General features: G+C 45.2%; 2 protein-coding genes across 2 annotated transcripts in view; both read right to left on the bottom strand.

Moving 5' to 3' along the window:
• Positions 1–627: 627 nt before the first annotated feature.
• neff1 (neuronal intermediate filament family member 1) lies at positions 628–8,699 on the bottom strand. Its single transcript, XM_061260177.1, has 4 exons — positions 7,822–8,699; positions 5,133–5,450; positions 4,042–4,166; positions 628–3,658 (listed from the first exon to the last, which is right to left on the bottom strand). The coding sequence occupies exons 1-4, from the start codon at positions 8,551–8,553 to the stop codon at positions 3,286–3,288; spliced, it is 1,548 nt and encodes a 515-aa protein (XP_061116161.1). The 5' UTR covers positions 8,554–8,699; the 3' UTR covers positions 628–3,285.
• An 11,222-nt stretch (positions 8,700–19,921) lies between these two features.
• The window catches only part of mxd1 (MAX dimerization protein 1), a 20,757-nt gene continuing 19,197 nt past the window's right edge, over positions 19,922–21,481 (bottom strand). Inside the window, exon 6 of the mRNA XM_061260266.1 lies at positions 19,922–21,360. Coding sequence (XP_061116250.1) covers positions 21,038–21,360 — 323 coding nt within the window. The 3' untranslated portion in view covers positions 19,922–21,037. The remainder of the gene's footprint in view (positions 21,361–21,481) is intronic.

The following is a 21,481-nucleotide window of genomic DNA, read 5'->3' as shown; positions in this document are numbered from 1 at the left end:
AAGTACATACCCATAACCAGGGATAAGTTCGCTGAAAGACCCTAGAGGTAAGTACAATTTCAACTGCTACCTGTACAACAAAGATAAGGACAAGGGCCTTTTTTTATTTATTTATTTATTTTTATTATTATTATTATTATTTTTGAACAAACAAACAAACAGAGCAAAAGTCACCAAAGTTAACTATCCAAACACTGCTTACCTAGCCAACTAAAAATACCGATACACTCATGTGTATTTGTTCATATGAAAACATAAATAGCAAAATCATTCCTGGATTTTTCCTACACTTATTCATTAATTTGTGTAGTTTCGCTGTCTATAAGCTGCATATATACCTTTTTTATAATTTCATTATAGTTTTTACTGACATTAGTGGACAAGTCATTTGTATGAAATTGTATTTGTTGATGATATTATTATTCCATTACATTACAGTCACTATTTTCCAGAATGATGTACAGTAGCATTCAGTGTTTCTCTTAGAAATGCAAAAATGTAGTATTATGAAGACACACAGGCGTATTAAGTCAGTAAGTGATCAATAAGTATAATGTTATAATCGATAAGTGTCACTATATATTATGAATAATAATGACTCTTATAATGAACACATGACACTGAGGGTGAGTGTTTGGTTAATAAATGGCTTTATTTGGCTTTTGGGGAATATCACTGTGTGAGTTTTGCAGCACAAACAGTCACAGTAGTTGAACAGGAAGTGACATCATTCCTGCGACACCCCTGGACATGTGAGGATGTGAGTGAAGCTTGCTTCTTCCTTTATTTGTTCTGTTCATGGTTAAGGCAATAACATTTTACAACACCCAACAAGCACTTTCCATCCTAACCCTTCCTGTGTTTTTTTTTTTTTTTTCAAGCTCCAAGAATCAGGCCATGCAAAATGGCCGCCTATCGATTGATTTGCATGCCGAATAATGAAGATGAAGGTCTGAGGAAGAGCAGCAGAGTCGGCCCAAAGCTAAAGCTTTTCCCCAGAGCATTCCACAGATGAACCCCTTCCTGTCCATTCAAGCTCACAAATGATCAAAGCCAAAATAAACGGCCAATAGAACAACTGACGATAGGATTCTATAGTTTTTTGGCCAAATCCTATCATCACTTGATCTGTCCTGAGCCCTCCATTCTGGCTCCAGTGCAGTCATTCTCCCTGGCCATTCCCTTGAGCCAGTTTCCACACAGGCCATGTGTTAGCTATTGCTTTCCTTCCTTAAATCAAAGTATAAAATCACATTTCTGGTTCTCAGCGCTAAATCACAGTATCACAATATTGAAGCAGTCATTTTACACAGGACAGACTTGGTGGGGGTCGGGGTCAGGGGGGAAGGGGGGTTCAGTGAGAGTGAGCCCTTTTCTGCAGTACTGGACCACTTGTCCATAACATCATTATATCACAGCATTTGTCACCTGCAGCTCTCCTGGAGAGATCTTAGTGTCAGTCTCAGCTGGGTGAGCCCAGGTGACCTTTACTCTGCCCCAAGATGACTCCAACAACAACAATCCTCCAACAATCCTCCACCTATCACCTGCTCCCTCACTTTAGCCAAGGCCTAACTCTGGATCCTCATCCTCTGCTTCCATTGGACTGATCTGGGGTCAGCTGCGGGTAGTGATGGGAGAATGAGGTTCCTTTCACCTTGATAATGGACGGGACTACAATGACCTGTCAGTCATTGTCTGAACCAATCGAAACATTTCGCTCCATGAAGCTCCACCCATTTTTGCTTTGGGAAGCCTCACTCTCCCATCATGGTTGCTCTTTGGCCACACCCTCTGCTACCATGGTTACAAGACTGACCTATGAGAACTCCATGTCAGCGATATCAATGCTTCCCTACTTCTTTCCAACTGAGAGAGTCAAGTCAACAGAAGCGTGAGCCAAACATGGGCGAATCAATCAAGAGGCGGTCTTGTTCTCAAACAAACACAAACAAACAAACAAACAAAAAAGAAGAGTACATTAAATAGCAGCAGACTTCAATTAATTTCTATATATTCATTCCTGGAAGAGTTCCTTTTCTGGGCAAAAACAGATGCCTTTGCCTCTGCTACCTATGAAGCTCTCCACATAACACTGAAATCTGCTTTAGTTCTGCGAGGGCTTGACCTCGTTCACCATGCTGGGACCCACACTAAAACAGAGATGGAACATTCTGCGTCTGTTACATCTCAACTGAGCCATGGTCAGCGTGCTTTTGACAGACATGAAGAGAGATGGAGAGAAAGAGAGAGAAAGATGGAGAACTTCTAGTTTCTCCGGGTGAATGGTACTGAGAGAGAAATACAGAGAAAGAACACACATTTTCAGTGTGTGCAGAGAATTTCACATTTAGTTTGTGTTGAGTGTAATCCACGGTAATGTAACCTAAAGTAACTGACAGAAAGAGCTTTTGCTAGCGTTTGCTGTATAAGTGCCTGTTTCTCAAGGACTTAAGTTTCATTTGCTTCATCCCTGGCATGTATCTAAAGCCAGAATAAAGCACAGACTATTCACAGCTGATGTTTATTACCATAAGGATACGCTTTGACATTGATTTGCGTGAGTATTATTTCCAATACTTTCCAAACCAGTTTTTTTTATTATTATTTATTTTCTATCAAATAGCACCTTAAAATTGACCTGGTCTGGTTGGTCGCGTGTGTAGTAATCTGCATGCATTCCGTCATCTCATTGCCACTAAAGAAGCTATCAGAAATCTACTTCACATTGCTGGGGTTTCAAACACACACAGACGAAACAGTACAAAAATAAGGGATGTTTTGCTTGACCACCCATGCATCCCAGTCTGACTTATAACCTGACTGCTAACCTTACTGAATGTACATTCATTCCTCCCTATACCTCTCCAAACACCTTTGCTATTCCTGGCCTTCTATTAGAGATGAGCTCTCTGTGTGCTGTGCGTTCAGGTAAAATCACCTGTTATATTTTGTGTTAATGTGCTACGACGATAAAGTGCCTCGTTCTAAACCTGCCGGATATCTGCAGGGCTGTAAGATGGATCCTTCCTTTCCCGTGGGAGATTTACATTGTACGTCCGGGTTTCAGAATATGGACTGTTTGAGAACAACACTGCTCAGAAGGAATACAGAGGGAGGAAAGACTGTGCTTGTGTGTGTGTGTGTGTGCGTGTGTGCGTTTCTGCGTGTCTGTGTGTGTGAGAGAGAGAAAGAGAAAGAGATGGAACGAGGGAGTCCATATGAGCGAATGAGCGAATGACTGGGCTTGTAGGAAGGGATGAAAGAAAGGATAGTGTGAGCAGTTTAGCTCTTGCTGGTCTTGCTGGGAGCAGCTTCCTTCTTCTTGTCCTTCTCGTCATCCTTCTTCTTCTGTGGTTGCTCCTCCTCTTCCTCCTCCTCACCCTCCTCTTCATCTTCTTCCTCCTCTCCTTCCTCCTCATCCCCCTCTTCTCCCTCTTCTCCCTCCTCTCCTGCTTCTTCCTCTTCCTCCTCTTCCTCCTTCTCTTCCTCCTCCTCCTCCTCAGGCTCCTCAGGTTTTGCACCCACCCTCCTGTAGGGGGCGCTGGCGCTCAGCTGGTATGAGCGCCCCGCAGTGTAGGAGAAACTAGAGTAACCGGCCTGCAGCATAGCCCCGCCCACTGTGCTCAAACGACACTCCTCTCCCTCCAGCAACTTCCTGTAGGGTGGGAGAAAGAGGGAGAGAGAGATCTAAGTGCATGTAGAAGTTACAATGATTCTACCTCACCCACATTCCATGGAAGCACATCCTGTGTGTATAAGAGTCTTGTAAATTAATCAATTACACATTTTGGGTAGTCACATGTATTGCATTATAGCGTATATTTATTTGTATTGATGTCAATCAGATGAACATTGTCCATGTTAGATCATGCTTACAGAAGAATTGACCAACTGACCAAAATACCCTTAAATATCAAATCACTAATTTCTGTTATCGATGCGATTGGCAATTCCTACATCCACACGCAATCCCAGCAAAAATGACAGAAACACTGATATATCGGACCACCCCCCACACACACGTGTCCCCTTTCTGACCTGTAGGCGGCGATCTCGATGTCCAGGGCCATCTTGACGTTGAGCAGGTCCTGGTACTCACGCAGGTGGCGAGACATCTCCCCCTTAGTGCTGCGCAGGGCGGTCTCCAGCTGCTGGATGGTTTCCTGCAGGAGAAACCCGTCTGTCAACTACATGGACGTACAGAGACCACACACACACACATCACTCATACACACACACACACACACACACACACATCACTCATACACACACACACACACACACACATATATATCACCCATACACACATACACACAGACCACACACATATCACCCATACACACACAGACACACACACACAGACCACACACACACATATCACCCATACACACACACACACACACACACATCACATACACCACACACACAGACACCCAAAACAAATCACCCTGCCTCATATACTCTACCCTTGCATAGAACACATACATACATCACCACACATGATCACACATCATGGCATACACTCTCAAAACACAAATCACCCCAGTGCACACGCACATAGATAGAATGCATACCCATACACGGTCATCACACTGAACACACACTTAAAGGAGAGAAATCACCCATGCTCACATAGACACCATAAGTCAATGGGCAGTTCTGGTCCTGGAGGGCCGGTGTGTATGCAGGTTTTAGTTTTCATCAATTACTCTGGCTAAATTAGGTATATACCACCTGTATACTGTATACTGGCTGTATACACCAACACTGGTTCACTCAAGCCTCCAACAGCTGCACTGATCTTATTGTGGCCACACTGGGCCTTCTGGGACCCAGTCAAACAAATAAACCACTAGAGCAGTGGTCTCCAACCCTGGTCCTGGAGAGCTACAGGGTCTGCTCGTTTTCATTGTTACTCTACACTTAATTAATCAAAACGAGCGGTTGATTACACAGCTAGTTCACCTCACCTGGTTACCTGGGTCTGAACAGGGCACTGATTTTATGGTGAAAACAAAAACCAGTAAAAAGACCCAGTAGCTCTCCAGGACCAGGATTGGATACCACTGCACTGGACACTATCTGCCAGCTGAGCCGTAGGACTACATGTCCCTTGATGCCGCACTGACCTGCAGGTCTGTGACCTCAGCACCGTGGCGGTCCTCCATCTCGGCGAGCTGGCGCTCCAGAGCCTCGTTGTGGCCCCGCAGGGACTCGATCTCCAGGGTGCGAGCCTGCACCTGGCGACGGTACTCGGTCAGCTCCTCCTTGGTCTGCTTGACGGCGTCGGAGTTCCGGGCAGCCGCCTCGGTCACGCTGGCGAACTTGGACCGGTACCAGTCCTCCGCCTGCTGCTGGTTCTTGGCGGACAGAGCCTCGTACTGCACCCGGATGTCCTTCAGCGCCACAGACAGGTCCGGCTTCGTCATGTCCATCTCCACCTGGATCTGAGGGGCAGACAGGGAGACACAGAGAGGGGGGGGGTATAGAGAAGGCGATGGAAAGAGAGGGAGGCAGGGGGGGGGAGAGGGGCAGAGGGAGGGAGGGAGGCAGGGAGAGAGAGAGGGACATAGAGAAGGAGAGGGAGGGAGAGAGAGAGGGAGGCAAGGGGGAGAGAGGGGCAGAGGGAGGGAGGGAGAGAAAGGGATAAAGAGAGAGAGGGAGGCAAGGGGGAGAGAGGGGGCAGAGGGAGGGAGGGGGAGAGAGGGATGAAGATAGAAAGGGAGGGACAGGGAGAGAGGGAGGGATATAGAGAAGGAGAGAGAGAGAGAGAGAGAGAGAGAGAGGGAGGCAAGGGGGAGAGAGGGATGAAGAGAGAGAGGGAGGGACAGGGAGAGAGGGAGGGATATAGAGAAGGAAAGGGAGAGAGAGATCTAAGTGCATGTAGAGGTTGTGACAATGATTGTGATCACGCACATACTGTATGTATAACAGTCTGCAAATTAACAGTAAACATTTTGAGACTGCATGTAGACTAAAACCACATCTGGTCTGTAATCTGTCTCATATGCCATTATATGCAGTAACTTAGTGAGATGGAGAGAGCGGCAGGGATGTGTCAGAGGGAGGAATTATGAAAGGATGAGGAAGCTTTGGAAGAGGAAAGCTGGAGGGAAGGAGGAATGAAGGAGGAGGGAGGGAGGGAAGGAGGAATCTGTGCCTTCTAATCTTATTCCGAAAAGAGAATTATCATATACAGTGACTTCATCTGTGGTGATCATGAGGTGGTTTAATTAATTCCCATTGTATTGATTTAACTTTTTCCCAAACCAGAGAATGTATATAATAATAATATTGTGTTTTAATTTAACACTATTTATCTGGTTTTAATTTACATTGCTAAAGTATGTGTCTACTTATAAGCATGCATAAATCTGTGGGGCAGGTAGCCTGGAGACGTGTTTACGGGGCAGTATCGACGGCCTTAATGAAGCCGAGGCACTGAAATATGCTGAGGCGATATCCATCGATCGCTGAGTCAGCGTCCTGCGCGCGGAAGATGCTGACTGTCAATACGCTGGCACTTTCCGCCGCAAGTTTATTCGTCTCAGCAAACATAGTAGAGACATATTATTCGCCTGAAAACCTTCGGCTTGGATCAGTGATTTCAATTATGCTTACATACATATCCCATATAATAGGCTACGACTGACACAGCTCGCCGGCTTTATAAATAGTTAACTGTGCACTATACCCAACTACAAGAATATATGTCAGTTTGCTACATTATGAATAAATGTTGTCTGCAGTCGTCGTGTGCAATGCCATTTTTTAATTTTTATTATTTGTTTTATATTCTACTTGCAAGCTAAGTGACTTCTGAAATATTTCCTTTAATCCGCGTCGGTTATTGCGCTCAGGCGTTGATCTGAGGAATGCCGGAGTTCTTCCTGCAACATTCCACCCGGCTGATGCTGAGCTCTGAAGGACGCGGCGCCCGCCTTGCCCCCCTCCCCCTTTTTGAGCCACACCTAAAATAATGCGCTTCCATTCGTCTGCAACACGAAAGCTTTATTACCCCACTAGCGCAAAACTTTACATACGCGCACCTGGCAGTCACGGTTAGCCTACCGTTCCTCGACTTCACCGATCAATAGCCTACAAGTTTGTATGTCGATTATAGTTTCACAGATTGCTTGTATACCCTAATTCGCAATATATCTATAGGAATATATATTTGTTATAAAAGACGCGAAAAACTAGAGAGGACATGAGCGAGGATAGTCTATGGCACTGCGGAGTTTTCCACTGAGTGGGTGGGTCAGGGAGCCATTTAACTAACCGCATGCCGTTACTTACGCATTTAAGTAACCGCAGTGCCCGTAAATTTGAGAGACTGTTTTCAGCTTGTGTCGCGATGCGCAATTTATACTCTGGTAATATAACATGCTACAGTACTTACATAATCACAATGTTTAGCTCTGTACCGGCTACTATTTGGGCTTGAAAGTTAGGGGGAAAGAGAAGTGTGTTACAAATTGACATTGACAATTCAGAAGCTGAAATGACAAGGTGACAATATGTCAACAGTGACATACTCTTTTCATGTAGGCTACTCTTTATAAAATGCTGTTGAGATGAGGCTTTGTGCTGTCTCACGATTGACCCGCTTTTCATGGCAATGTGAAAGTTAATAACTCTATAGGCTATTATTGTGCCCGTAGACATTATAACTGTATATTGTATTTCCTTTTTGGTCTACGTTTCTTTTTTACGAATGCCCTTGTGCCCAAGCTGCTGTGGCAGCAGAGGGTGATATGAATGGTGATGGTGAAGATTTGGATGATTGATAGATATTATGATGGTGAAGTTTCGCACCTGCGAGGCTTGCAACGATGCCTGCAACTCCTGCAGCTCCTCCTCGTGCACCTTCCTGAGGAAAGCGATCTCATCCAGCAGCGACTCAACTTTCTTCTCCAGCTCCAGTCGCGACAGAGTCGCGTCGTCCACGTCCTTGCGGTACGCCTTCAGGGTGTTCTCCGCCTCCTCCCGGAGTCGAGTCTCCTCTTCCAGCTTCTCCTTCAGGCGGTCCAGCGTGTCGTTCATCTGGGCGCAGTCCAGGTGCATCTGACTCTTCTCGTGGGTCAGTTCCTCCACCCGCGCCCGGAGTTCGCGGATCTCCTGCTCGTACAGGTCGTGCAGACGCGAGGGCTCGGTGCTGCGCTGACGCAGCAAGGTAACCTCGGCTTCCAGCACCTTGTTCTGCTGCTCCAGATTGTGCACCTTCTCGATGAAGGTGACGAAGCGGTCATTAAGGCCTTGGAGCTGCTCCTTCTCGTTGGTGCGGATGATTTTCAGCTCGTTGGTGACGGCGGTGGACTGGGACAGGTCGATGCTGGTGTCGGTCATGGACGAGAAGCTGCGGCCGGCACTCACCTTGCTCCGGTAGCTGGAGGACAGCATTGGCGACTGGCCGTAGCTGCGATGCTGTGAGCGGTACCCAGCCGAGAGACGAGATGGGCTACTGCTTACACGACCTGAGACCCGAGGCGCGTCCCCAAAAATCTTCCGATACGAACTGCCGGAGTACATGTCGCTGGAGTAACTCATCTTGCAGGAGGAGGAGGACCACTGGTCGCAGAGTGCTGCTCTGTGCTCACTGCCGGTGCGTGAGTGGAAGTAAGGACGTGTGTGAGAGAGGGGGTGTGGAAGACAGAGAGAGAGAGAGAGAAAGTGGGAGATGCGAGTACAGTACTGCCAGGAGAGGTGTTTTTATAGCCGGAGAGCTGTGGCATCATTTGACGCAGAGGCGTCAGCCCAGAGATCGGAACCTGCAAGCTGCCGCAGAAACTCATGGGTCCCCGGGGAGTGCGAACTCACTCACGCTGCTGATTTTATCGCCTGTTAGTTGTAACGAACCCGTCCCGTTTTTATGTAAATGTAGGTCTACTTCGTGTTGCTTAGAGGAATGAACAGTTCATCTTCTATTCAAATAAATTAGTTTTTGTTTCCTTTTTAAGCATCAGTAAATAAATGCTGACACGTGACCCCAATAATAATAATAATAATAATAATAATAATAATAATAATAATAATAATAATAATAATAACATGAGTAAGGCAAATTAAAACAATGGTGTCATGGTAGTGGTGATGATGATGATTATTATGAGTATGATTATGACGCAAATGACAATAAAATGTTCTAATTAGCCGCATTAGTTGCAGTCACGTTTACATTGAGTGGATTTTATGGCCTCACTCCACAGACAGGTCTATATAATAATTTATAATCAGGGGCTGTTTAAATAATCTCTGGTTTTGACTATTATTAGTTATAATAATATAATTTAGTGATATATATATAGACGTTTAAGGTTGGTGTTAATTTTATAGAAACATTTGTGCGTACATGTGTGCAGGCTTGCAGGTGTGTGTGCATGTATATGTATGTGTGTGTGTGTGTGTGTGGGTGTGTGTGCATGTATATATATGTGTGCGTGTGTGTGTGTGTGTGTGTGTGGGCGGGTGTGTGTGTGTGTGGGTGTGTGTGCATGTATATATATGTGTGTGTGTGTGTGTGTGTGTGTGTGCATGTATATATATGTGTGTGTGTGGGTGGGTGGGTGTATAAGCAGGTGGGGGGTTGGGGGTGTTGCAGTGTCAGTGCCTCTTACAGCTACACTGTGGGATCACCATGAGGAGCCCAGTGCGTCATACACACAGCGCTGTGCTGTAATGCAGTGTGCAGCTGCTCTCTCTCTCTCTCCACACACACACACACACACACACACACATGCACACACACACACACACACACACACAGACACACATTCACACACACACACCCAGACTCCGCAACACATGAATATGACACAAGGCTGGGGCCCTGCGCTCTGTGACCCAGTGTGGACCTCCCCCTGTTCAGAGCTCAACCCTCCGGGAGTCCGGGAGTACTGTAATTTTCAATAATTAAATAGCCATACATACATACATATATACACATAACAATGTTAGCACGTACTGTATATTTAAATATAGTTTCCACATATTTCCATGTATAATTTTCCCTAGTATGGGATAGCCTGCCGAATGGGAGAAATAAGGTAAGCGGATAATAATGAGAACAGGAGCGAATAAATCGCGGTCTCATGGTTCGTATGCACAGTGATTCAGCAACATCGGCGGCAGCTGACGGGATACTTCAGGAACCAGCGCTGTCCCGCAGTCAGACGCACTCGAGCCGGGACTGCGCGCGACCGCGCCCTCTGAATCCTTAACGCAACCTTCGGTCCCCGCAGCAGGATATGCACGGGTTTCCTCCCCCTTTACAGCGATACAGAGAAGCGGTGAAGCTTCCAAGTAGAGTGTAATTTTAGTTTTTATCTCTACCGCTGGTCATTATGGCCTGGGCGGTCTGACATTGAATCTTTTATGACCTGGCAAATGCATTTATTTATTGGTCTATACTTAAGCGTTTGATAAGGGCACATGGACTAGCTTTTTAGATACACGCAGAAACACACACATAAGCAAGCATTTATACACACATATCACGTACTTGCACATGCACGCACACAAGCGAACACACACGGCTGCAAGCAAAAAAAAAAAAAAATAAGATTGCTCTTTCACAAAATATTATAAATAATCATATTATAATAAAATATGTGCTCATATATAGACACTACTGTTCCATAATCCCTCACATTTTCCATTGTTTTGTTCCCATTGCTGCAGAAATAGAGGCATCACATCTTTTTCTTTTTTCTTGTTTGGGTGTGGTAGGGGACAGGATGCTTCTGCAGAGGACTGCAGACTGCTGTATTACCCCATCCTCAGCCCGTGTGTGTTAGCTTTAGCAATCTTTAGATTCATCGCTTTTCATTAGGGAGGGGGAAGTCATTTAATACTGAAACAAAAGTTAAGTAACATTGGTGTTAGTCAGCAATTACAAAAGTGATTTTTTAAGATTTAAAAAAGAATATACAGTAATAATAGGTTCAAGAACATTTAAAAATATAAAGAAAAAATATTTTGAGGGTAAATAACGAAGATGAATCCTATAACTGACCTCGTGTCACCTTGTGATTGACAAGTCAGCAGAGACAGCAGTCTGAATCTGATGGGACTGGGCAGATGGTATAATTTCACTGTTAATTTCACGCTATGAATGACTCTACTGCACTAGCAGGGGTGTTGAGGGAACCCCTTCCCCCCTCCCCAAATTAATAGAAGCGGGGGGAACAGTCTCCACTATTAATTGGATTGTTTTGCTGCTGGACAAAAGCAGTCTTACACTGCACACACTAGCACAATGTGTTCTCCGCAGTGTCCAAATCACTCCTCTGTCCTTGTGCAGAGTGAAATATTCTTGGACAACAGAGGTGCACAAACATGATGACAGAGGACACCGGAGGATAGCGAGCAATGTTAACATGAGCAATGACTTGCAGAGTGATTGGAGAACATTTATGGATCTTTCAACTGGGCATTCTTAGTCCCTGGTGCTAAAGTAATCAATATGTGGATATAAAGGCTGGCGAATTAGGCTATAACACCACCTATTCAGACAATTTACTGGGAATTTCTTAACGTTTAAAAATCACTCATGCTCTGCCAGTACAGTAGATGATGAGTCACAGTTCTCTTCTCAGGATAATTTAAAACAGCAATTTACAGGGCATGGCAAGCAACAGAAATGCGGTAACCGTAATGTCTAATGAGGTATTGTAATGAAATAAATTAAGTTAAGGGATATTTATCTGACTTATTTATTAATGATAATGATCATTTTTTAAATGTCATCGAGGATTCGCTGCCTTCAATGGGCTGCGGTAGGCCTCAGCTGAGGGCCACAAGAGGGCGGCACAATTCTTAATTTGGAATTAACTCAGAAGAGTCGCTGCTGCTGTTGGTTCAGCCATTAAATTCCTGTTGCTTCACGAAAAGAAAAACATTTAGATGAGAACAGCTACAATAAATAGCTGCCTATTATAAAAAAATAACACTGTAATCCCACCCCATCTCCATCTTGATGGTGTAGTTCTAGTCATCATGCCTCGCTCCTAGTTAATTACATGCCATAACTTGACTGACATAGCCTTTTTTCACCATGTGAACTAGGTTTTATGTTCATGGCTATGAATAACTGATGCTTTATGCGAATGTACCTTATCTTACCTGTGTTCTGTCGTTGTTCCAATGACATTCAGTACGCATTTGTACGTCGCCTTGGATAAAAGCGTCTGCCAAATAAACGGAATGCAAGTTGGGTAATTGATGGTTTTAATCAACTTATGCATCGGCAGTTCTATGAATATGTATTTGGGCAAATGACAACATCGATGACGTCTACTGCTTAGATGTAATTTGCTGTTGAATGCGTTTCTTCTTGCAGATTCTACCACAAGATGGCGCTACAATGCAATAAATATTAAGGAGCTCTGGTCTGAGCAGGAGCGATCTCATCAATGTCACTTCCACAAGTTGGCCACCAGAGGGAATAATGTTTTGCACCCAACCTTCTGAGAATAACCTAGACCAGTTTGCAATAAGATGTATGTTCGGCAATGTGCCACCGTGTTTACTGAAATGGCTTCCGGTTTAATTCCCTGGTGAAATATGTTCCATTAAAGGGTACCAATGAACAAGGTACTCACCCTGAATGCGTAATGGATTTGCCCTGCAAGCCGATAAATTTAGGGGATGGCAAACCTGCCTTGCGAATATATGAAAACTATATTACCCAGGATAAGGACTAAAAAACCAACCCTTAGATATTAAATATATATGCTTTATGCTTAATGATATGCATAATCGTGTAAAATATTTAATGAAGCAATATATATTTAGGCTTTTAACAAACAAAACAAAAATTAAATGTACCAATGCGGCAGGTGTCATCCTACAATTGGGTAAATTAATGAATGTGTGAATGAATGACTCTGTTTTTAAGAAGGACTTACAGCTTTCTTGCACCTGCAAGAATTTCCTCAGAGAGAAGAAAATGAGCGACAGAGAAAGAGAGCGAGAGATGTACACCGATAGGTGTTCGTTTTTGGCTGTCTCTGGTGAAAAAGCCAAACACCGAACAGCGTCAGCCCGTCAAACTAGAGTGAGTCACGTGTTTCTTCACACTGCGCCCCCTACGGTTGCGTCATCACGCTTTTGTTTTGTTTGCGTCGCGCGCTCGCGCCAATAGCGACAGAAGACCACTCTCTCACTCGGGAGGTGTCACTCCAACTTGCGAGTGTTGCTATGGTAAATATTCCAGGGAGGGCTGGAAAAACTCCCACAGCTTTCAGCCACATGTATTTTACCTATAATCCACAGTAAAAAGTTACACACGCCCAAAAACAAGAAGGTTACACACCCCAAACACAGACACACACACAGGTGATCTTTAATTCCTGTTGACAGGGAATCAAGTGAATCAATGGGGTGACAAACGGCTCATGTTCTGGAAATCCCTTCACACCCTTTCCACATTTCTCTCAGGTAAAAGCCCAAGCAGCTTCCAGTAATAAACGACAAAACAAAAAGAGAAACCAGACAATGTTCCAGCAGATCTGGTGTTTTCCTGGCATGGTTTGGGTGTGCTCATACCATTAGAAGGTATGGCCAATGTCAAAGTGATCATCCCCACCCTGTTAAAACCTTCTAAAAAAAAAACCCAGCTCAAGCTAGGTTTCGAAACAGCCAATAGCTGGTTGAGCAGTTCAGGCCAGCTTCCGGTTCAACATGTTTTGACGAGTTCAAGTTATGTTTTGAAACAGCCGGTAGCTGGTCATTTCCAGCTGGTCATAGCTGGATTTTACACCAGGGAAGCGCTGCTTTCTGACGTGTGTCGCAAGACGAGCCTGCCCCTGCCCAGAGCACAAGCAGCTGCCCTGCGGTTTGAGGACAATCATGTCATGGCCTACTCCAACCCTAATAAAGCACACATCATTCAACAGCTAGATCAGGGCTGCCTAACCCTGTTCCTGGAGATCTACCATCCTGTAGGTTTTCACTACAACCCTAATAAAGCACACATCATTCAACAGCTAGAGCAGGGCTGCCTAACCCTGTTCCTGGAGATCTACCATCCTGTAGGTTTTCACTCCAACCCTAATAAAGCACACATCATTCAACAGCTAGAGCAGGGCTGCCTAACCCTGTTCCTGGAAATCTACTGTCCTGTAGGTCTCATTGAGCTGCTAAGGTGTGACAAAATAGGCTTAAAATGAAGAGAAATAAAAATAAATGAAGCCTATAGCACAGTAGATCTCCAGAGACATGATTGGGCAGCCTTGCTCAAGGCTGGCTAGGCGTCTTCTTCCTGGAATATGTATTCTTTTTGGTTCCAAAAACATCCCTCTGGGCGAGAAATGTCTGTTTAGGTTTTGCTCATTCCATAAATCATTTTTAAACCAACAAATAATATTACATGAGCACTTCTGCCCAATCCTGTCCTCTTTTAAAATCCAATACATGGCCACACTAGGTATTCGGCTATAAGGCCCAAAACAGCATTTCTTCAGTCAACTAAGCATGAGTTGATTGACTTTTTCATGGAACAGTAATGTCACATTCTCTCCACAGATCTCCAGCCACTTTTAGATTCTGCCCTGTAGTGGACCCACATGGTGGCTCAACACCCTGTGAAGAGACCTTATGGTGGGACCTCCTGGATTAATGCCACTTTTCAGTAATAACAAAAAACCAGCGGCAGTGAAAGCCGTGTTTGAGTGGCAGAGAGGATTAGGTCTGCTGTTAAATCACGACCTAGTGTAGGCAGGTATCCAGTTGGAGGCAGACATTCCAGCCAGCTCATCTAGCAACCTTTAACATAGCCAATGAGAATGGAGGAAGCTGACCTCACTATAACTTTAATATGTCGTCTCTGAGTCACCATAGAGGTCGTGGTGATTGGTCTGGGCGGCTCAGGACTGTGATTGGTTGGCTAGCAGTGCAGGTAGGGCTATGACCAGTTTGTTGGGGGCGTGGTCTATGTTATGTCCCAAAATGCATCAGTAGCAGTGCCAGTAAAATGTTTTATATACAGTTTATGGAATGAGCAAATCATTAATTTAGAAATCCTGCCCAGAAAGATATTTTTAGACCCAAAAAGGAGAAATTCCCAGGTAAAAGAAGACTGAGAACACGGCCGCCTAACCCTGTTCCTGGAGACCTAGTGTCCCGTAGATTTCATTTCAAAACGCAGAGTTTTGTCTGGGGATGAAAATGAAATTAGGACTGGAGAGACTTTAAAGGCTAAAGACATGGGAAGACTTAATTGTATTACACAAGTAGTACAGTGTATGTGTGCACGTAGGATGTGTGTATGTGGTTATGTGTGTGAGTGTATGGTGCCTATGTATAAGTTTGTGCATGTGTGGGTGAATGAACAATGGAGAGCATTGTTCATTCATGTCTGCATGTGAATTACTGTGAGTGTATATGAGTGAAGGAGCATGTGTGTGTGTGTGCTTGTATGTGATAGATGGTATGTGTGTGTATGTGCATTTGTATGTGATAGGTCTATATGTGTGTGCATGTACATATGTGTGTGTGCACATGTGAGTGTGTGTAGCAGAGGGTTGTCTGCTCAGAGCAGCTCTTTTTGTTAGAGGCTTGTATGTGTGCGTGTATGTGTGTGAGTGTGTGAGTGTGTGCGTGTATGTGTGTGTGTGTGTGTGAGTTTGTGCGTGCGTGTATGTGTGTGTGTGTGTGTGTGTGTGTGTGTGTGGCAGAGGGTTGTCCGCTCAGAGCAGCTGTCTGGTAGAGGTTAGCGAGGTTGCTGCAGGCGGGATGTGCTTGGCCAGGATAAGCTGTAGATTTGACTAATCTCAGAAGTGGGAGGGGTGAGGGGTCAACAAGACTCTGACCTCTGACCCCAGGCACTGATACCTTCCTGCATGAGAGAACAGAACTCACAGAACCACACACACACCTCTCATGGGTGATACATGGCTCATGTTATACTGCACAGGTCCCAGGTCCAATACTTTAGACAATGCACAAATAGACTTTTCACTACCAGTAATATATATTTTCATAACACTTTCTTTTTAATAGTATGTTTTTGGCATATAACATTTTGTTGAAAGGTCACAGGAATTCTGCACGAGTGCGTTTAAAGCATTTCTGCTGGCATGTGAAGAGTTAAAAAGCGTTCCAGATACACCTGACCTTTGACCCAGCTGTGCTGCACTTTGACATTTCTTCTCCATTACTCTTTCTTAGCTGTCAGAGTGCAGAGGTTTAAACCCAGATCAGAAACCTGGGGCTCTTCCCAGTCCCTGATTTTTCACTTCCTTATTCCTTTCCTTGCTCACTTTCTTGCTCCAACTCCATCCATCCGGAGACAAAGAGGTGAGAAAAGTAAGTGAAAACATAGAAATCGAGCAAACATGAATGAGGCAAATTAAATGTTATTACATTAGTTATTTAGTTGATGGTTTTATCCAAAGTGACTTACAGTTGATTAGACTAAGCAGGGGACAATCCTGCCTGGAGCAATGTGCGGTGAAGGGCCTTCCACAAGGGCCCAACGGCTGTGCAGATCTTATCGTAGCTACACCAGGGCTTGAACCACCAACTTTCCAGGTCCCAGGCATGAACCTTAGCCACTAGGCTGTCCTTGTCAACTGGTCTGGAAGAAGATTTTCTTGCCATTTTCTTTTTCTCCAGAGAAGATACGATTAAATGCTTTTTACTGTTTAAATATCCTCTTCTAGATTGTGGTCCCAGCCTGTTAAAACCACGGAGCTTGATTTTGAGAGTACGAATGAATGAAGACCCATAGGTAACATATAGGTAAACAACATTTTTTTAAATTTAATTTCTTTATTCCATTCATGTCACTGGCAAATATAAATTACTGATCCACATTTCACATTATTTTTTCTGGTTTTTAATATTTAAGTCCACATTGTCCAAATTCCCCACTTCTAAAAATAAGTGCACCAAGTGTCCACCATTTTGTATGTTTGCTTGTTCAACAGACATACAGCAAGTCTGTCCTCCCTTGTGTGTGTGTGTGTGTGTGCGCGTGTGAGCGTGTGTGTGCGACAGGGTCCTGAGACACGGCTACAATGAGGGAAGAAATGACTGTTGCGATGTATATAGCTATGTTTATATTGTATAGATATATATTATATGTCAATATAATATATATACTGTTGTGGTTATCATACATGTGTCTGTTTTAAGGCTTTAGCCACTTTGTATATACAGAAACAAATCATACATACATACAGACATACAGACACACACACAATAAAAATGGATGTTGTCCAGGTGTAGGCAGGTGTCTGTGGACTGCATCGCAGGTAAATGTGCAACTTGGGTTTTTAAAACCGCAGCCTTGATCTTAAATGACCCGCACCTGCTGCTGACCAGCAGGTGCTTCAGCACCAAGGTCTGTACAAAGTGTGGCGTGCAAAGAGCGAGGGAGGGAATGGAGAGAGGACGGAGAAAGAAGGGATGGAGAGAGAGGACAGAGAGAGAGGACGGAGAAAGGGGATGGAGGTAGAAAGGATGGAGGGAGGGAGGGGATGGAGAGAGGATGGAGAGAGAGGACAGAGAGAGAGAGGGGATGGAGGGAGAGGATAGAGAGAAGGGAGAGAGAGTGAGAGGGGATGGAGAGAGAGCACAAATGGAGTGAATGGAGAGGGAGGGACAGAGAGGTGGAGGGGGCAGAGCGGGGGTAGGGGTACCTGGCTCTCTACACCATTTCCACCCTGCCAATGCTGGGACAGACCATGTTCACACATAAAGGAGGGGGTGGAAGACACCAACAGTAAACAAAGTGGGGGGGGGGACCTGGGAGCTAATGCTCGATACGTGACGTCTTGGAAAGTGGACTCTTTTCTTTTTTTTTTTTTTGCACCTTTTTACTCGTAACAAATAAAAACAAGACAAAAGCATATCTATACAAATGGCTGTTTAAACAAACTTGTAAACCCCACCCCACCCAAAGCCTTCTTCTCTTTCTGAAGACAGCGACAAGACAGACACCGTCCCGCCACACACACCGAACACACACACAAGCCCCATTCACAAGCTCAATTCACCAGAACGCAAAATCCTGCTTTACTTCATCTTACCACGAACACTGCACCCAAGATCTTCGCCGCACAGTTAGCAGCGTTGCTCCAACACGCAGAATAAATAACTGTCTTGCTTATTCTACTATTATTACTTTGTTTAGAGCAGGTGGCTCTTGTCGTGAAAGTAGGTCTCCATGACAACGCCACAGTGTGGGAATGGTGGTTGACCGAGCCTAGCACAAAAGGCGACAAAAAACCCCACAAACTTTCACATCCTCGTAGAAACGGCACCTCCTGCCCAGGCCAAATTTACCCTCCTGCTACATTCCCGCTGTTCTCACACCTGGCCGAGGAGAGGTGCAGGGAGTGACAATGTTTGTTGTCTCTCAGCACTTAGTTAATCGGTCAATTAGAGCAGCTAATTACTCTGTTTAAACTAACCTTTACAGGCATTTTGGCAGACGCTCTTATCCAGAGCAACGGACAGTTGATTTGACTAAGCAGGAGACAATCCTCCCCTGGAGCAATGCAGGGTTAAGGGCCTTGCTCAAGGGCCCAACGGCTGTGCGGATCTTATTGTGGCTACACCGGGATTAGAACCACTGACCTTGCGTGTCGCAGTCATTTACCTTAACAGGCCACCGGGGCTCTCCCATGTCAACTGGCTGCTGATTTTATGGTGAAATCGAAAACAGGAATAGAGAAAATGTCCAGGATTTAATCCAACTTTGACCATTTTCTTCACAAACACAGTCTGCTCAGCTCAACATTCAATAAAGCTAACACCGCAGACTAAGCTAGAAAGTGTAACACTTGAATTTGCTTGTTGGTGATAGTTATGGACGAATGTTGATTGAATAGCGGTCAAAGTCATGGTTTTGGAGATACTGGACACATCGGCACAAAACTTATCCTTCCCTTTTCACTTTTAGTATTTTTATTACAATTTTCCATATTATTTCATCATTTTTTTTGTTTTGGAATTTTATTTATAGTTTTTTTTTTTGTTCCTTTTTTTTTTTTTGCCGGCACCAATGATGGGTTTTCAAAGAGCACACACTAGAATTAATGGGTAAGTTTCAATTCTCACCGTCTAAACGGATCACGAAAAAAGCCTAAAATAAAATGAAACTGCTTGTAGTTTCACTTTGTAGCTTGTAGCTTCACTTTACTGCGCCAATCAACTACACAGTTAAAACATCAGGAACAACAAAATGCAATCAAAGCAACAACTACTTCCTAAAATTAATATATTAAGTAAATAGATTTTAGCATATTTAGATCAAATATAAATACTTTGTAGATGTACATATAGATATCTTTCTGTAAACTATTTACAAAAAACTAGTTTTTAAAACGATAAATACATAAGAAAGATGGAGTTGGAGTGTACTTCATCTGTAACTAGTCATTTCTAGGTAGGACACACACAAACAGACACACACTCACTCACACACACACAAACTTTCTTCTCAAGTTATTTCCAGAAAGTGAGGCGAGTGGCCGACCACCAGTGGTGAGAGAAAACGGTAGAGCGTTTTGTTAGCTTGCTGCACAGCCCGTATACCTGCAGGGCTGATCTGGGGTCAGTGCCTCCCCCACAGCCCAAAGGCCAGTCCTTTATAAGTTAACATGCCAAACTGATCTCAGGTCAGCAGAAGTACTCAACGGCTGATCCATATAGGCCCTGGACCTGCTCCAGAACGCTCTCTGATGCCTATACATGGAATGTGCCTCTCTCTCTCACACATGCCAAATGCACAGTGACCTTTCAAACATCGAACGCTTAGAAAACAAAAGAAGGAAAAAACAGTAAACGATAAATGGAAGCACAATTTGCCGCTGTCGTCAGAGAGAGGAAGATGTGGGGCTGACTCACACTGCCCCCGCAAACCCAACCCACCCCCCCCACAACCCCCCACCCACAAACCCTCCCCATCACAATCTCATGCTGCACATTGCTCTTCACAACAATTTTTTTTCTTCATTTTGTTTTCTTTCTTCTTCGTAGTAAAAGTTCCTGACGGCCGGTGTGGTTTAAAAGTAAGGGGGGGTTAGGAAATGTTATCCAAACGGCAGGTCACTTAACTTCACCGTTAAATAACAGTGACCCCCCCCCCCTCCTTTTTACAGAGTCTTGAGAGGCTGGGACACGCTTAGGCCCCTCCCACGATGCCCCGCCCATTGCGTAGAGCCCAAATCTCTGCTGGAGAAGCCCGGTGCAGACGCACATATCCGGCTTACATGGGTGGGCGGGTTTCATTAAAAAGAGAAATAACGACTGCACCCGACAAGTTATTAATGTAGCTGCAACGCCTTCCAGGAGGAGTTCCGGAAAGGTCCGTCCACTCCTCTAAGTGCAAAAGAACGTCCTCGGACAGACAGACAGACGGACGGAGTCTCCTGTACGCGGCACCTCTGGTGAGAGGGCTGGGTCTCTTCAGCGGCGGGCGGGGCTTAGCTGGTTCGGCTGCTTGTGGTTGGACCGCAGATGTGACGGGCAGCCGGGAGTGGACTGGCAATGTCGTAGTGGCTCGTGTCCGGTTCTAAACCAGCGGGAAGCAATATGTGTGTATGCGTGGGCGCGTGTAAGTGCAGGTGTGTGTGTGCGCGCGTAAGTGAGTGTTTATGAGAGAGGTTGAATCACAGCACCCAAGTTGGAGAGTATAACTTAGCATGAGCGGTCAGAGAATCTATGCATGTGATTGGACTGGAGAGGTTTAGGCTGTGAGTGGTTGTGTCAGTGAGGATTGGGGAGAAAGTAGGGGAGAAAAGAGGTTGCGATCGAGCCAGAAGGACTCGCAAACGTGTGTGTATATGTGTGTGTGTGTGTGTATGTGTGTGTCCCTCCACTTGAAGGGGGGTGTAACCAGACTGCCATTTGCTATATGCGTGTGTGTGTCCGTGTATAAATGCACGTGTCCCTATGTGTGTGTGCATAAGTATTCATATGTATGTGTATGTGTACATACTTGTGCGTGTGTGTATGTGTGTACACGTGTAAGTGTTGGTGTATGTGTGTGTATACCGGGGCGGTCGGGGGTGAGGGGTCAGGCTCATAGGCTGCAGGCCAGCAGCAGGGCGCCCTCTACAGGGTGCTGCAGGCGCAGCAGGGCGCCCTCCACAGGGTGCTGCAGACGCAGCAGGCTGGCGCTGGCGTAGCCCTCGTCACTGCAGCTGCTGCGCAGACTGCTGCGCTCGTCAGAGTCGCTCACGCTGCTGCGGCTCCAGTCCAGCTCGCCCAGGAGGTAGTCTGTGCCCTCCACGTCCACGTCCACGTCCGCGTCCACGTCCGCGTCCGCGTCTCCGTCTGCGTCTCCGTCTGCGTCTCCATCTGCGTCAACGTCTACGTCTACATCCACGTCAACGTCCAGCTCTTCTGTAACGCACACGCAAGGCCACAACACTGCTCAGAGCTGGAATACACACACACACACGCGCACGCATGTGCACACACACACGCACACACACGCACACACACACACACACACACACACACA

Source organism: Conger conger, chromosome 11 (genome assembly GCF_963514075.1).
Source record: "Conger conger chromosome 11, fConCon1.1, whole genome shotgun sequence".
Taxonomy (NCBI): domain Eukaryota; kingdom Metazoa; phylum Chordata; class Actinopteri; order Anguilliformes; family Congridae; genus Conger; species Conger conger.
Note: the sequence above shows the minus strand (reverse complement) of the source record. Positions and strands in the feature narration are given on the sequence as shown.

Coding starts and splice junctions, on each gene's coding strand:
- neff1 (XM_061260177.1), bottom strand. CDS start 8,553: ATGAGTTACTCCAGCGACATGTACTCCGGCAGTTCGTATCGGAAGATT. Junction 4,167..5,132: donor CTGAGGTCACAGACCTGCAG/GTCAGTGCGGCA, acceptor TTTCTCCTGCAG/GAAACCATCCAGCAGCTGGA. Junction 3,659..4,041: donor ATCGAGATCGCCGCCTACAG/GTCAGAAAGGGG, acceptor CCCACCCTACAG/GAAGTTGCTGGAGGGAGAGG.